Consider the following 15,862-nt stretch of genomic DNA (forward strand, 5'->3'; position numbering starts at 1 on the left):
CCCAGGTGGCTGAATTCACTTCCCGCCATCAGCAGCACTTCCACAGCAGACCAGCATTTGCGCTCCCAGGCGTACCTCACCGGCGTCCACCCGAGCAGGCCGTCCTCTGCAGACAGTGTGCCCTCCCCCGCGCGTCTGCACAGTTGCCGCAGCAGAGGGAGCGACCCGTGGGCCACCGCCAGGTGCAGCGCGTTGCGCCCACACGCGTCTGTCTGCCTCCAGTCGGCACCCCCGGCCAGCAGCGCCCTCATCTCGCCCTCGTCGCCACTCGACAGGGCCTCCAGCACCGCCTCCAGCAGTGGCCGGCCCCTCACTGCCCTGCGGTCGAAGGACTCTCGAAAGAAATCCAGTCTCTCGTTGAGGTAGGCCTTACGGCACACCACCGCACGGCTCCGATCTCCGTATCCGAGGAAGCACCACTTGGCGAGGAAGTGTTCGGCGAACGTCCTGTGCAGGAACTGCGGTCTGTGGATGTACTCGTACACGATTCCGGCTTTCACGGTCACCCCTATCGTACCATGACATTCCCCGTACGTCTCCGATGTGCAACAGAACCCACGCCGCGAGGAGCATCAGCTGTTCTTCGTGCTTCTCCTGCGCCTTCTCGACCTCTCTCCTCTTCCCGGGAGCGGAAAAGTTGTCACCCCCATTTTTCCTCGTACAGCCTCCTAAATTTATTTCGGAAGAAAGCTTCGTACAGAGTCACAACGTCATACGCCTCATCAATTTCCTGCGACAGATTTACAAACATTTCAGCAAACAGGGGGATCCTCAGAAGATTCCTCAAGTTCTTGTTGAGAACACTGACGGCTGGGATGTTTCCCTTCGAGGAATGGCTCGTGAAGAAATATTCTAGCTCCGATTCACTGAAAGGCTCCAGCGTGTGTGCCGACTTTCTCCTCCGAGCCTGTAAGAAAAACACCGGTTGTGGCCTCGTCGTCACCAGTAGCTTTCCCTTGCGTGGAGACAGCAGAGGCAGCACCTCGAGGCACTTGTGGAAATAGTCCAGGCACACCTCGTCGAAGCCGTCCACGAGACAAACGACTTGCGTGGACTGCAGCAGGCAGTGTCTAAGCAGGGTGTACTCCAGTTCACCTAGAACGCCCTCGTTAAACACTGTCCGCCTCAAGATGTCTTCCGCAGCACTCACACCGTTCTTACTGTGGTCTAAAACTGTGTAAAACTTAAATAGATTAACTCGCAATAGCCAGCAGGAAGGGACCTTCTCTTTTATTTTTTCCGCCACGTGTGACAGCATCTTCGACTTGCCCACTCCGGGCTTCCCCTTCACAATTATTGTGTTGCTGCCGGTACCTTTGGAGTGCTCTTTCTCTCGCATCTTAACCAGAGTGGAGAAAAACTCTTCCGTCAACACCCGCTGGTCCACGAGCTTCCTGGGCACGTAGTGCGCGGGCAGTGTTTCCAGCTCCTGGCCCATCCTCAGAGGCTGCGACAGCTGCGCCAGAGCCAGCAAGAGTGCCGGCTCGCCGTCCAGCAGTGACTGGAGGGCGTCGACGTCCGCCACCAGGTCCTGCAGGCGGCATCCGTAGCGGTCCCCGTTTAACGCGACACTAATGTTCAGGAAGTTGTTCCAGCTGTCGCCGCTGATGTCAGCTGTGCGGCAAGTGTCGCTGAAGCAGTGGCTGCCCCTCCACGACACAACGACGAAGCGGCGATGACTTCGGTGTTCACTTTGCATCTCGTTCGTAAGCTCATCCAGAATCGCAGAGCTATCTTCAGTCTCATCATCTACAATCACCTGAATATAGTTGAAACAGATCAGTTAGACACAAATATATTCAAAAATGAAACTTCCTGGCAGATTAAAATTGTGTGAAGGTAGGAGGCGAGGTACTGGCAGAAGTAAAGCTGTGAGGACGGGACGTGAGTCGTGCATGGGTAGCTCAGTTGGTAGAGCACTTGCCCGCGAAAGGCAAAGGTCCAGATTTCGAGTCTCGGTTCGGCACACAGTTTTAATCTGCCAGGAAGTTTCATATCAGCGCACACTCCGTTGCAGAGTGAAAATCTCAATCTCTATATTCAAATATCTTTTTTTTTAAAAATACGGCTTGCATAATTATTTCAGAATTTTCGCATACTGAAATTTACACTACTTATTCACAACATAAAACAGCTTTAAACGTCTTGTTTCTCTTCAGAAGAATCAATTTACACATTTTTGTTCTATCTCTATATGATTCCATTTTCACTTCGTAGTAATTAAACTTGATAAGATCTATTGGCACTAAGAACCACCATTACTCCCAGGGAACTAATACACTATGTGGTCAAAAGTATACGGACAAAAACATACATTTTTCATGTTAGGTGCATTGGGCTGCCACCTGTTGCCAGGTACTCCATATCTGAGACCTCAGTAGGCATTAGACATCGTCAGAGAGCAGAATGGGGCGCTCTGCGGAACTCACGAACTTTGAACGCGGTCAGGTGATTGTCACTTGTGTCATACATCTGTAAGCGAGATATCCACACTCCGTAACATCCCTAGGTCCACTGTATGCGATGTCAGTGAAGTGCAGATGTTGTGTACATAGTTCCGCGTAGTCAGCGCGTACACAACTTTCCCACTAGAGCGAGCGCTGCTAATCACAACAGCGCAGGCGCAGCGCTCGTCCGTCTCCGCACTACGAGATGGCGCTGTCTGAGAGACGGACCAACTTCTGCTTCCGCCGATCCGCGTATTAATACGTAACGCAGCCAGTGAGATTGCTGCTAACGTAGAACCTTTTCTCCTTGCAGATCACACTCGCGCAGTGATACATGAACGCGCGAGGTATTATAACGAGTGTACAGACCTCCAATTAGTCAGTCTGCATTTGTCTGCCCCAGTCTGTACCAGTCTGCGTTAGTCTGTACCAGTCTATAGTAAAGTTTCAGTCTGCGCCTAATAAGATTACCATATTCCTGTACATAGCCATGAACATACAGGGCTATTAGAAATGACTGAAGCGATTTCATAAATTCACTGTAGCTCCATTCATTGACATATGGTCACGACACACTACAGATACGTAGAAAAACTCATAAAGTTTTGTTCGGCTGAAGCCGCACTTCAGGTTTCTACCGCAAGAGCGCAGTGAGACAAAATGGCGACAGGAGCCGAGAAAGCGTATGTCGTGCTTGAAATGCACTCACATCAGTCAGTCATAACAGTGCAACGACACTTCAGAACGAAGTTCAACAAAGATCCTCCAACTGCTAACTCCATTCGGCGATGGTATGCACAGTTTAAAGCTTCTGGATGCCTCTGTAAGGGGAAATCAACGGGTCGACCTGCAGTGAGCGCCGAGTGTGGGAGGAACTTGATTATCGGCTTTATGTCTGCCGAATCACTAAAGGGGCACATATCGAACATTTGTGAATGCCTAAAAAAACATTTTGAGTTTTTGTATGTGTGTGCAAAGCATTGTGAAAATATCTCAAATAATAAAGTTATTGTAGAGCTGTGAAATCGCTTCAATCATTTGTAGTAACTCTGTAAATGTATAGATATATGTATGTATCAGATATATATGTGAGAATAGGATTAACGTACCAATACCAAAGGAACTTCAGATTGTCAATTGTAAATAGCATCCAGAACCAAGTTAAGTAATTTTTATGCTTGTTATTATTTTAATAAATGTGTGTGAAAATTAATCAAGTTCTGTTTAAAGTTGGTCACCGTCAATCTGCTACTCTAAGCGTGCAAGTGGCATTTATATCGTCTGATCTAACGGCAGAAGATAAACACGCCACGATAAGACCACGAGACATATTGCTGACACTCCTCTACTTCGTTAGAGCGACAAGTCAAATAATCTGATGGTGTGTGTAGTGAAGGCCTTACAGTACGCACACCACAGGAGACGTGAAGGGACACGTACAGAACAAACGCGTATAGCCCACCCTGACAGAGGCCGCCGACAATTCAAGAGGGTTGGAATGTGTAATAAGCAGAAATCTATACAGACCATCACACAGGAATTCCAAACTGCATCTGGATCCACTGCAAGTACTATGTCAGTCAGGCGGGAGGTGAGAAAACTTGTATTTCATGGTCGAGCGGCTGCTCTTATACCACACATCACACCGGTAAATGCCAAACGACGCCTCGCTTGGTGTATGGAGCGTAAAACATTGGACTAATGAAAAGTGGAAAAACGTTGTGTGGAGAGACGAATAACGGTGCACAATGTGGCGATCCGATGGCAGGGTGTGGGTATGGCGAATGCCCGGTGAACGTCATCTGCCAGCGTGTGTAGTGCCAACAGTAAAATTCGGAGGCGGTGATGTTATGGTGTGGTCGTGTTTTCCATGGAGGGGGCTTGTACCCCTTGTTGTTTTGCATGGCACTATCACAGCACAGGCCTACATTGATGTTTTAAGCATCTTCTTGCTTCCCACTGTTGAAGAGCAATTCGGCGATGGCGATTGCATCTTTCAACACGATCGAGCACCTGTTTATAACGCACGGCCTGTGGCGGAGTGGTTACACGACAATAACATTCCTGTAATGGACTAGCCTGCACAGAGTCCTGACCTGAATACTATAGAACACCTTTGGGATGTTTCGGAACGCCGACTTCGTGCCAGGCCCCACCGACCGACGTCGATACCTCTCCTCAGTGCAGCACTCAGTGAAGGATGGGCTGCTATTTCCCAAAAAACCTTCGAGCACCTGATTGAACGTATGCCTGCGAGAGTGGAAGCTGTCATCAAGTTTAAGGGTGAGCCAACACCAAACTGAATTCCAGCATTACCGATGGAGGCCGCCACGAACTTGTAAGTCATTTTTAGTCAGGTGCCCAGATACTTTTGATCACATAGTGTAGATTTTGTGGGGGACAAAAGCACTGATATAGTCTGTGTTAGGCGAAACAGTTTATTGTAGAAATATTCCATTCAACACCTATTTTAGTAATACTGTATGTTTCTAGCACTAGTGCTGTTATAACACTCCATAAAATCAGTATCTTGTAAACGTGATTTAAATGTTCAAGGAAGTCGTATTCTGTGACTCAATAAACGACACAAAAATATCTTACACTGTTTCAGTGCTAACTACAATGATCGTTTCACTGTGTAGTATTTAATAATAGTAAACAAGAAAACAGCTCTGCTTCGTGGGCCATAGACAACAGTAATGCTAAAACAACTTCGGTAAATATGAAGCAGTTGGAGGTCAAAGACATACTGCCCAGAATATATTCGTTTTGAATCTATTACTCAGAAATCAAAAATGTATCCTAGGCGATTAGTTTTCACCTTCGTAGACTTTAAATAAGCTTATGACCCAGTGGACCGTAACAGCCCCTTCAAAATTCTAAAGGAGTTAGGCCTAGACCTCAAAGTCAGTGCACTTATTAGACAAATAGATTGTGCAAAATCTAACGTAAGGTTCAGGGAAAATTTTCAGCATACAGGAATATGACAAGATGGTGGAGTGCCTCCATTAATTTCCGTCTGTCTCTCTCAAAAATTATCGAAAACTTGAACAAATCAAAGGTTAAAATGGAACAAAGACTCTGGTTAAGAAGAGCCATTACCATGGTAGTCAGATCAGCTCTTGCATAATAACCTATCATTCTGATTTGATACATTCCAACAGATCAAAGCGAGTACATATTCTTAAAGAAACAAAAGAAAGGGAAAGAATCCATACCTCGTCATAAAAGGAAATGTAAGTGTTTGGCATCCAAAAAAAAGGGAGAGCTTCTCTATTTTTTGGCGAAATCATTTAAGACACTAGCATATAAAATATTGTTTATGAAATTCAGTACCACAAAAACTGAAACAGCACTTAGACTTACAGAAGATATTTACGATAAAAGATGCATCGGAGAATGCACAAAGCTAAGAGGTTGTAATATGATAATCAAATACTAGTGTTTTATGGAGCTGAAACGTTCATTTTAAACAGATGCACTGAATAAATCCAAAAACATCTGGGGAAGCTGTGAAGTTCTGCAAAACTCGCAACAAAGCTAAATCTGGAACAATGTTATTGATCACTGCAGTAAAAGAGGCCTGTAAGAAGAAGAGGTGACACAACGGGAAAGAAAATTTTGTAGCAGAAAATTCATGGCCACGTAGTCAGATAGTCGTTAGGTGTTTATTGCCTAATTTTCAGCTTTCCCGTGTTTATTTCCAGATGAGATGGCCTTTGGAGACCTTCAGTAATTTAAGACTGTAGTAATTTTCATTAAGGAATTCAGTGCTACAGATGGAGAGTTCGCTTAAGGAGCTGTAATGTGACAACATTATGAGGAGCGATGAATTACAGACTATACAAGATGGTCAGAAAGAATCTGAGAAACTTTTCAGGGTGTTGCATGGTAAGGTGTGCTGAAAAATTATTGTTAAGAAAAAAATTCGATACATTGCGACGTTTCAAAATTAATTAGCATTTAAGTTAGCAACCCGTTGCTTGTGCAAAGCCAAACGACCCGCCATAGACGGTGTTGCCAAATGTGTTCTTCGTTTCGTTTCCTAAAACCAAACAAGAGAGCGATACAAAATTTGGACATGACGATATTAAGGGCCGAACCAGAGCCAAATGCTGAGCTATCGCGTGCGCTATCACCAACAATATGAGAATAACTGACACTAAGCGTAAATGACGGGGTGCCTGAACTTCCGCTCAGCTTTCTGGTTGGCTAACTTCAATGCTGATTGACTCGGATACGACGCGACGTATCCAAGTTTTTTCTTGGCAGTTATTTCGGATCGCACCTACCCTTACAAGCTTTACAGACTGTTCCTGACCGCCCTCCGTATGAGTCAAAACATTATGACCATTGCCCACAGCGAGACTGAACGCCGAATGATGACGCTGCAGTCATATGACAGGCTGAGCAAAGTATACTAGTGCAACAGAGACTAATGGGGAACTATCATATCGACGATACAAACGGCAGTTGAGGTAATCCACAGATGTAAGCGACCCTGACAAATAGCATGTTGCTATGGCCCAGCATCTGGGAACGTGTATCTCGGAAATAGCGAAACTTGGCTATTCGTAACTGCATCTATGGAAAATGGTTAAACGGCGGTGGAACCACGAGCAGGCGCCAAGCTGACTGACCTCCACGCCTCGTCACAGAACGTGGAGGGCAAAGGCTTGACCACCCAGGACAGAAATGATGACAGAGTACAAGGCTGGTGCAGGCACAAGTGTTTGGAAGCTCACCATTCAGCCACGTTTTTGAACACGGAGCTTCGCAGCACAGGACCCCTATGTGTTATCTGCATCTACACTACTGGCAATTAAAATTGCTACACCGAGAAGAAATGCAGACGATAAATGAGTATTCATTGGACAATTTGGGTGCATAGGTCCTGTGAAATCAGTACCCAGAACAACCATTGGGCATTGAGTCAAACAGAGCTTGGATGGCGTGTACAGGTACAGCTGCCCATGCAGCGTCAACACGATACCACAGTTCATCGAGAGTAATGACAGGCTTATTGTGAAGAGTCAGTTGCTCGGCTACCATTGACCAGACGTTTTCAATTGATGATAGATCTGGAGAATGTGCTGGCCAGGACAGCAGTAGAACATTTTCTGTATCCAGAAATGCCCGTACAGGATCTGCAACATGCAGTCGTGCATTATCCTGCTGAAATGTAGGGTTTCGAAGGGATCGAATGAAGAGTAGAGCCACGTCCAATGTTCAAAGTGCCGTCAATACGAACAAGAGGTGACCGAGACGTGTAACCGATGGCACCCCATACCATCACGGGGGGGGGGGGGGGGATACGCCAATATGGCGATGACGAATACACGCTTCCAATGTGCGTTCACCGCGATGACGCCAAACACGGATGCGACCATCATGATGCTGTAAACAGAACCTGGATTCATCCGAAAAAATTACGTTTTGCCATTCGTGCACCTAGGTTCGTTGTTCAGTACACTACCTCAGGCGCTCCTGTCTGTGATGCAGCGTCAAGGGTAACCGCAGCCTTGGTCCCCGACCTGATAGTCCATGAAGCTGCAAACGTCGTCAAACTGTTCGTGTAGATGGTTGTTGTCTTGACTCAGGGATCGAGACGTGGCTGCACGATCCGTTACAACCATGCGGATAAGATGCCTGTCACATCGACTGCTAGTGATAGGAGGCCGTTGGGATCCAGCACGGCGTTCCGTATTGCCCTCCTGAAACCACCGATTCCATATTCTGCTAACAGTCATTGGATCTCGACCAACGCGACCAGCAATGTCGCGATACGATAAACCGCAATCGAGATAGGCCTCAATCCGACCTTTATCAAAGTCGGAAACGTGACGGTACGCATTTCTCCTCCGTACACGAGGCATCACAACAACTTTTCACCAGGCAACGCCGGTCAACAGCTGTTTGTGTAAGAGAACTCGGTTGGAAACTTTCCTCATGTCAGCACGTTATAGGTGTCGCCACCGGCGCCAATCTTTTGTGAATGCTCTGAAAAGCTAATCATTTGCATATCACAGCATCTTTTCCCTGTCGGTTAAATTTCGCTTCTGTGGTGTAGCAATTTTAATGGCCAGTAGTGTATATCTACATGATACTCCACAATCCGCCATAATGCGCGTGGCAGAGGGTGCCCCATACCACTACTAGTCATTTTCCTTCCTGTTTCACTCGCAAACAGAGGGAGGGAAAAACGACTGTATATGTTTCCGTATCAGCCCTAATTACTCGCATCTCATCTTCGTGGTTCTTACACGCAATGTGTGTTGGAGGCGGGAGAATCGTTCTCCAGTTAGCTTCAAATGCCGGTTATCTATTCTCAATAGTGTTCCTCATAAAGAATGTCCTTCCTTCCAGGGATTCCCATTGGAGTTCCCGAAGAACCTCCGTACATTTTCATGTTGTTCAAATCTATCAGTCACAAATCTAGCAACTTACCTCTGAACTTATCTGATGTCTTCCTTTAGTCTGACCTGGTACAGATACCGAATGCTCGAGGTCATCATGATGACTCAACGACATCATCAGTTATGATTCAGTGGTCACAGGGTCACTTAGACTTGACCGTGGGTCAGTCGAAACGTATCTCCTGGTCAGATGAATCTCGCTCCTCACTACACACAATCGGTGGTCATGTCCAGAGATGCCGGCATTCAAGCGAATGCCTGTGCGAAACATTCGCTGTGCCATGCTAGGACGCTGGTAGTGGCAGTATTGTGCTATGATAGAGGTTCCTCTGGACTTCCAGGGGACCTCTGGTGGTAATCCAAACCACTATGAGACCTGTAGACTAGTTACTATTGTGGACCACCTGCATTCCTTCGTGCTACATGTCCTCCCCGAGGGCCGTGACATCTCCAGCAGAATATCGGTTCCTGTCACAAGGACAGAATTGTGCTGCAGTGGTATTAGGAGCGTGTTAGTTAACTCATGTAGATGTTTTGGCAACAAAATGCACCAGTTCTGAAGTAAGTCGATGGGACACATACGAGACGCTATGGGGTGCCAATATATATACATCAAAAAAAGTTTTGCATCACCTCGGTTCCGAGAGTTCCGGAACCTATACAGAAAATTGGAATAGAGATCAACATAAACATCATTGCCGCACTTTTTATTGTTTATGAAAACCACACATTGAATGTTGTACCACCATACAGCGAGACCTTCAGAGGTGGTGGTCCAGATTGCTGTACACACCGGCACCTCTACTAACCAATAGCACGTCCTCTTACACTGATGCATGCCTGTATTCGTCATGGCATACTATCTACAAGTTCATCAAGGCACTGTTGGTCCAGATTGTCTCACTTCTCAACGGCGATTCGGCATAGATGCCTCAGAGTGGTTGGTGGGTCGCGTCGTACATAAACACCCATTTTCAATCTATCCCAGGCATGTTCGATAGGGTTCATGTCTGGAGAACATGCTAGCCACTCTAGTTAAGCGATGCCGTTATCCGGAAGTAAGTCATTCACAAGATGTGCGCACGATGGGGGCGCGAATTGTTGCCCATGAAGACGAATGCCTCCCAAATATGCTGCCGATATGGTCGCAATATCGGTCAGAGGATGTCATTCACATATCGTACAGCTGATATGGCACCTTCCATGACCACCAGCGGCGTACGTCGGCCCCACATAATGCGACCCCATAACAGCAGGGAACGTCCACCTTGCTGCACTCGCTGGGCAGTGTATCTAAGGCGTTCAGTCTGACCGTGTTGCCTCCAAACACGTCTCCGACGATTGTCTGGTTGAAGGCATATGCGACAGTCATCAGTGAAGAGAACTTGATGCCAATACTGAGCGGTCCATTCGGCATGTTGTTGGGCCCATCTGTACCGCACTACATGGTGTCGTGGTCGCAAAGATGGATCACGCCATGGACGTCGGGAGTGAAGTTGCGCATCATGCAGCGTATTGCGCACAGTTTAAGTCGTAACACGGTGTGCTGTTGCTGCACGACAAGCATTATTCAACATGATGGCGTTGCTGTCAGGGTTCCTCCGAGCCATAAGCCGTAGGTAGCGGTCATCCACTGCAGTAGTAGCCCTTGGACGGCTTGAACTAGGCATGTAATCAACAGTTCCAGTCTCTCTGTATCTACTCCATCTCCAAGCAAAATCGCTTTGGTTCACTCCGAGATGCATGGACACTTCCCTTGTTGAGAGCCCTTCCTGGCGCAAAGTAACAATACGGACGCGATCGAACCGCGGTAATGAGCGTCTAGGCATGGTTGAACTACAGACAACAAGAATCATGTACCTACTTCCTGGTGGAATGGTTGGAACTGATCGGCCGTCGGACTCCCTCCGTCTAATAGGTGCTGCTGATGGATGGTTGTTTACATCTTTGGGCCGGTTTAGTGATATCTCTGAACGGTCATAGGAACTGTGTCTGTGATACAATATCCACAGTCAACGTCTATCTTCAGGAGTTCTGGGAACTGGGGTGATGCAAAACTTTTTTTGGTGTATAGAGGGAGAGAGAGAGAGAGACACACGTACACACTCATAAGTCATGCTCAGCCTACAGGCGTCACTGAATGCGGATATGGAGGGGCCTGTGGTCAAAGCAACTTATCTCGATGGATTTCTCCATTTACAGCCCATATATTTGCTAGGATGATCCCCTGTCCGTGTCTATTTACATACTTTTGTTACCAAGTCACGCGCTCGCAACACCATTAGGTGGCATCCTACGTCATGTGGTCAGCACACCGCTCTCCTGGCTGTATGTCAGTTTCCAAGATTGAAGCCACTACTTTTCTATCAAGTAGCACTTCAGGTTGCCTTACAAGGGCGGAGTGCACTCAGTTTGCCAACAGTGCATGGCAAACCGAATGGTCAGCCATCTAAGCTTTTTCCAAACTGTTGGATCGGATGCAGAGGACCTGTACCTTGACTGGCCCATTCCCTGGATTTGACGCCTGTAGACTTTATTCTGCGGGGAAAGCTGAAAGATGTAGTCTACAAGGACATACCAGCTACACCCGATCATATGCAATGATATATTACTACAAGCCTGCTGAAATGCTAGCATGTGTGCAGAAGTTTTTCCATACCAGACTGGAAGCAGTATTGCCACTGATAGTGTCGTTTTGAACACAACCTTTGATGGTCAATTGTCTCAATACTGGTCATAATCCACATAACTAGTGTACACACTTGTCTCGTTTAGTGTGTGCTACCACAGGTATCGTACAAGTGTTGGTATGGGGACTTCGCAAAATACGATATCTCATAAACGACTCTAACTAAAATCCTGCAACAAACACCACTGACATTCTGATTTACACTGCTTTTAGTTTGTTAATGTCAATAGGCACTGTTCCATTCAAAACGTACATGTTTGCACAAAAAATTTACTTTCTAAGTAACATTAAAACAGGTTTACTGGCTAGCAATACAAGCCCCTGACTAGCAATACATTCTGTGAAACCCACACATCAATAGCACTTTCCAATTCCGCAATATTTGTGGTGCAAATTTTAGGTGATACATCCTGTATACAGGGTGTTACAAATATGTACAGCCACACTTTCGCGAAACATTCCTCACACACAAAGAAAGAAAATATGTTATGTGGACATGTGTCCAGAAACGCTTACTTTCCATGTTAGAGCCCATTTTATTACTACTCTTCAAATTATATTAATCATGGAATGGAAACACACAGCAACAGAACGTACCAGCGGGACTTCAAACACTTTGGTACAGGAAATGTTCAAAATGTCCTCCGTTAGCGAGGATACATGCATCCACCCTCCGTCGCATGGAAACCCTGATGCGCTGATGCAGCCCTGGAGAATGGCCTATTGTATCACAGCCGTCCACAATACGAGCACGAAGGGTCTCTACATTTGGAACCGGTGTTGCGTAGACAAGAGCTTTCAAATGCCCCCATAAATGAAAGTCAAGACGGTTGAGGTCAGGAGAGCGTGGAGGCCATGGAATTGGTCCGCCTCTACCTATCCATCGGTCACTGAATCTGTTGTTGAGGAGCGTGCGAACACTTCGACTGAAATGTGCAGGAGCTCCATCGTGCATGAACCACATGTTGTGTCGTACTTGTAAAGGCACATGTTCTAGTAGCACAGGTAGAGTATCCCGTATGAAATCATGATAACGTGCTCCATTGAGCGTAGGTGGAAGAACATGGGGACCAATCAAGACATCACCAAACGTTCACAGAAAATCTGTGTTGATGACTTGATTGCACAATTGCGTGCGGATTCTCGTCAGCCCGCACATGTTGAGCGTGAAAATTTACAATTTGATCACGTTGGAATGAAGCCTCATCCGTAAAGAGAACATTTGCACTGAAATGAGGATTGACACATTGTTGGATGAACCATTCGCAGAAGTGTACCCGTGGAGGCCAATCAGCTGCTGATAGTGCCTGCACACGCTGTACATGGTACGGAAACAACTGGTTCTCTCGTAGCACTCTCCATACAGTGACGTGGTCAACGTTACATTGTACAGCAGCAACTTCTCTGGCGCTGACATTAGAGTTATCGTCAACTGCACGAAGAATTGCCTTGTCCTTTGCAGGTGTCCTCGTCGTTCTAGATCTTCCCCAGTCGTGAGTCATAGGCTAGAATATTCCGTGCTCCCTAAGACGCCGATCAATTGCTTCGAACGTCTTCCTGTCGAGACACATTCGTTCTGCAAAATTTGTCTCGATACAAACGTGCTCCGCCACGGCTATTGCCCCGTGCTAATCCATACATCAAATGGGCATCTGCCAACTCCGCATTTGTAAATATTGCACTGACTGCAAAACCACGTTCGTGATGAACACTAACCTGTTGATGCTACGTACTGATGTGCTTGATGCTAGCTAGTACTGTAGAGCAATGAGTCGCATGTCAACACAAGCACCGAAGTCAACATTGCCTTCCCTCAATTGGGCCAACTGGCGGTGAATCGAGGAAGTACAGTACATACTGACGAAACTAAAATGAGCTCTAACATGGAAATTAAGCGTTTCCGGACACATGTCCAGATAACATCTTTTCTTTATTTATGTGTGTGAGGAATGTTTCCTGAATGTTTGGCCGTACCTTTTTGTAACACCCTGTATATGTATTCCATCTGATAAAGTATTAGTTGATTACCATCTCACACTATTTTCAATCTTTTTGATGATGACCAATAGTTGCTGACAGTGGTTAGTAAAATAAAATATGTTCTTTGATTGCATCAAATGTCAAGTTAAAATAACAATTTTTTACTAGCTTCCATCACTCTGAAACTTACCAGCCATCGGCAGTACGGTCCCCAATAGCGGAGAATCCGGTGTCGCAGCAATCTGAATCGGTCCACAGCCACCATGATGTGCGTTTCATTAGCCAGTGCCTGGTGAATCTTCGTAGCAGAGAGAGCCTCCATTTGCCTTCCTGGAGGCCTCAACCACGCTGGGTTACACGACTCCACGTAGCTCCGAACATTTTCCACATTGCAGTACTCCAGTCTGGTGGTAACTACTCTGCACTCGGTCACCTGCTTCCTGACGTATTCGTCCACGAGTGCCTGCCATGTGCTCCAAGCACTCGTCAAACACGCGCTCTGGTTGTTCATCCAGTCCCTGATGCTCTTGCACAAGCTGTCACACAAGGTTTCGCATAGGTCACCGGCGCCCAGCAATTCTTCCAGCTCCCTGCAAATGTCGCCTACAATGTTATTAGAACTGCTCTGCTGGCACAGCAGGTAGAAATTCTCCACAAAGCTGATGTCCTCATGGACTGCCTTCCAAACCTGTTCGCTGTTCGGTTTGAGCTTGTACAGGTGGCCACCAGTCTCTAGCAGCTCCAGACCTGGGAAGGTGCCCTCATACTGGCGCTCAAGTATGTCGAGGCTACTGTCGCCCAGACAGGCGTTCGTCAACAGGGCGAATGTGGCTCTGTTCGTATCCAGTGTCTGGCTAATTTCTCTGTAAGAGGTGCAGTACATCCTGAGCCCGAAGTCGCATTTCGTGGCCTTTGACAGCCACGCGCCACTGTGTACGGTCATGGCCGTCGAGGAGGTCTTGTGCTTGAGCTGGACGAGCAGGGTGTTCACCTCATTTTGTCCCTCAGGTCGCCATACCAACACCACGTCATCGAACTTCCCAGCATCGCCATTGTTGGCACACAACTGAAAGTGTAGCCCATACCGCACGCAGCGGAGGAAGACCAGGGCCAGCAGGCGCTCCTCGTACCGGTCCCCCTCTCCTGTAGAGTGTGGTCCTTTATTGTATTCCAGAGCAGCAGACCTACAACAAGCAAGATGATAACGATGATGATGATGATAGTGATTATGACGATGGTTTTCGTGTGCTCAAGGGCGAGGGTAAAACACCCTTGCTGTATATGAATGTATGCATATACGAGGGTAATCCCAAAAGTAAGGCCTCCTATTTTTTCATAAGTACATAGACCTGTTTATTTCTACAATGGCTTACGTCAGTTTACAGCTTGGACATTTAGTTATTTTTCGACCTAATCAGTATTCCTGTCGATGTATTTTTGTAGACGCTGTGGCAGGTTTTGTTTGCCCATGTCGTACCAGCTCGCCGCCGTGCTGTTCAGAAAGTTATGAACCTTTTCTTTCACCTCGTCATCGGAGCTGAATCGCTGGGACCACAGTTAACACTGGCAGGTACTGTGAGACTCTGAAAAAACTCAAACGGGCAATTCAGAACCCGAGAAGAGGAATGTTGAGCAACGGCGCACACATTCTCCGACAACGCTCGCCCACACATAGCTCGGCAAACCGTTGCTCTCCTGCAACAGTTTCAGTGGAACATAATCACCCACCCACCCTATAGTCCTGACTTGGCGCCAGTGACTATCACCTGTTCCCTAGGTTAAAAGAACGTTTGGCCGGAAAGCGATTCAGCTCCGACGACGAAGTGAAAGAAGAGGTTCGCAACTTTCTGAACAGCATGGCGGCGAGGTGGTATGACATGGGCATACAAAAACTGCCACAGAATCTACAAAAATGCATCGGCAGAAATGGTGATTATGTCGAAAAATAGCTAAATGTTCAAGCTGTAAACTGATGCAAAACATTGTAGAAACAAACAGGTCTATGTGCGTATAAAAAAATAGGAGGCTTTACTTTTGGGATTACCCTCGTAGCTCAAAGTAACATGAAAAAGTATAGTTTACAGATTTATCATAACAGTATTAAATTTACAATGGTACCATTTTTCTAGATAGGAAGCCTGCTTGTCAGTGCAATCGGTCGATCATTGCACAAGTTTTCCGATACCATTAGAAAAGTAGAAACAAGTTTTTCATTTCAGCAGCAAATGATGTACGAACCACTCACTTGTTCCACCTCTCCCTTCACTGGAGGTAACTGGATGGCCTCTTAAATGACGGCTGCTATCTAGTCTGCAACCTAATGGCTAGCG

The 15,862-nt window shown here is 46.6% G+C and overlaps 1 protein-coding gene across 1 annotated transcript in view; it reads right to left on the bottom strand.

The window, feature by feature from the left end:
* Positions 1-15,862, bottom strand: part of LOC124550733 — a 51,825-nt gene that overhangs the window by 114 nt on the left and 35,849 nt on the right. Inside the window, exons 3-5 of the mRNA XM_047125454.1 lie at positions 13,723-14,716; positions 645-1,759; positions 20-447 (exon numbers count right to left, since the gene is read on the bottom strand). Of these exons, the coding sequence (XP_046981410.1) occupies positions 20-447; positions 645-1,759; positions 13,723-14,716 (2,537 nt within the window). The remainder of the gene's footprint in view (positions 1-19; positions 448-644; positions 1,760-13,722; positions 14,717-15,862) is intronic.

The sequence above is a fragment of the Schistocerca americana genome, chromosome 9 (genome assembly GCF_021461395.2).
Source record: "Schistocerca americana isolate TAMUIC-IGC-003095 chromosome 9, iqSchAmer2.1, whole genome shotgun sequence".
Classification (NCBI taxonomy): domain Eukaryota; kingdom Metazoa; phylum Arthropoda; class Insecta; order Orthoptera; family Acrididae; genus Schistocerca; species Schistocerca americana.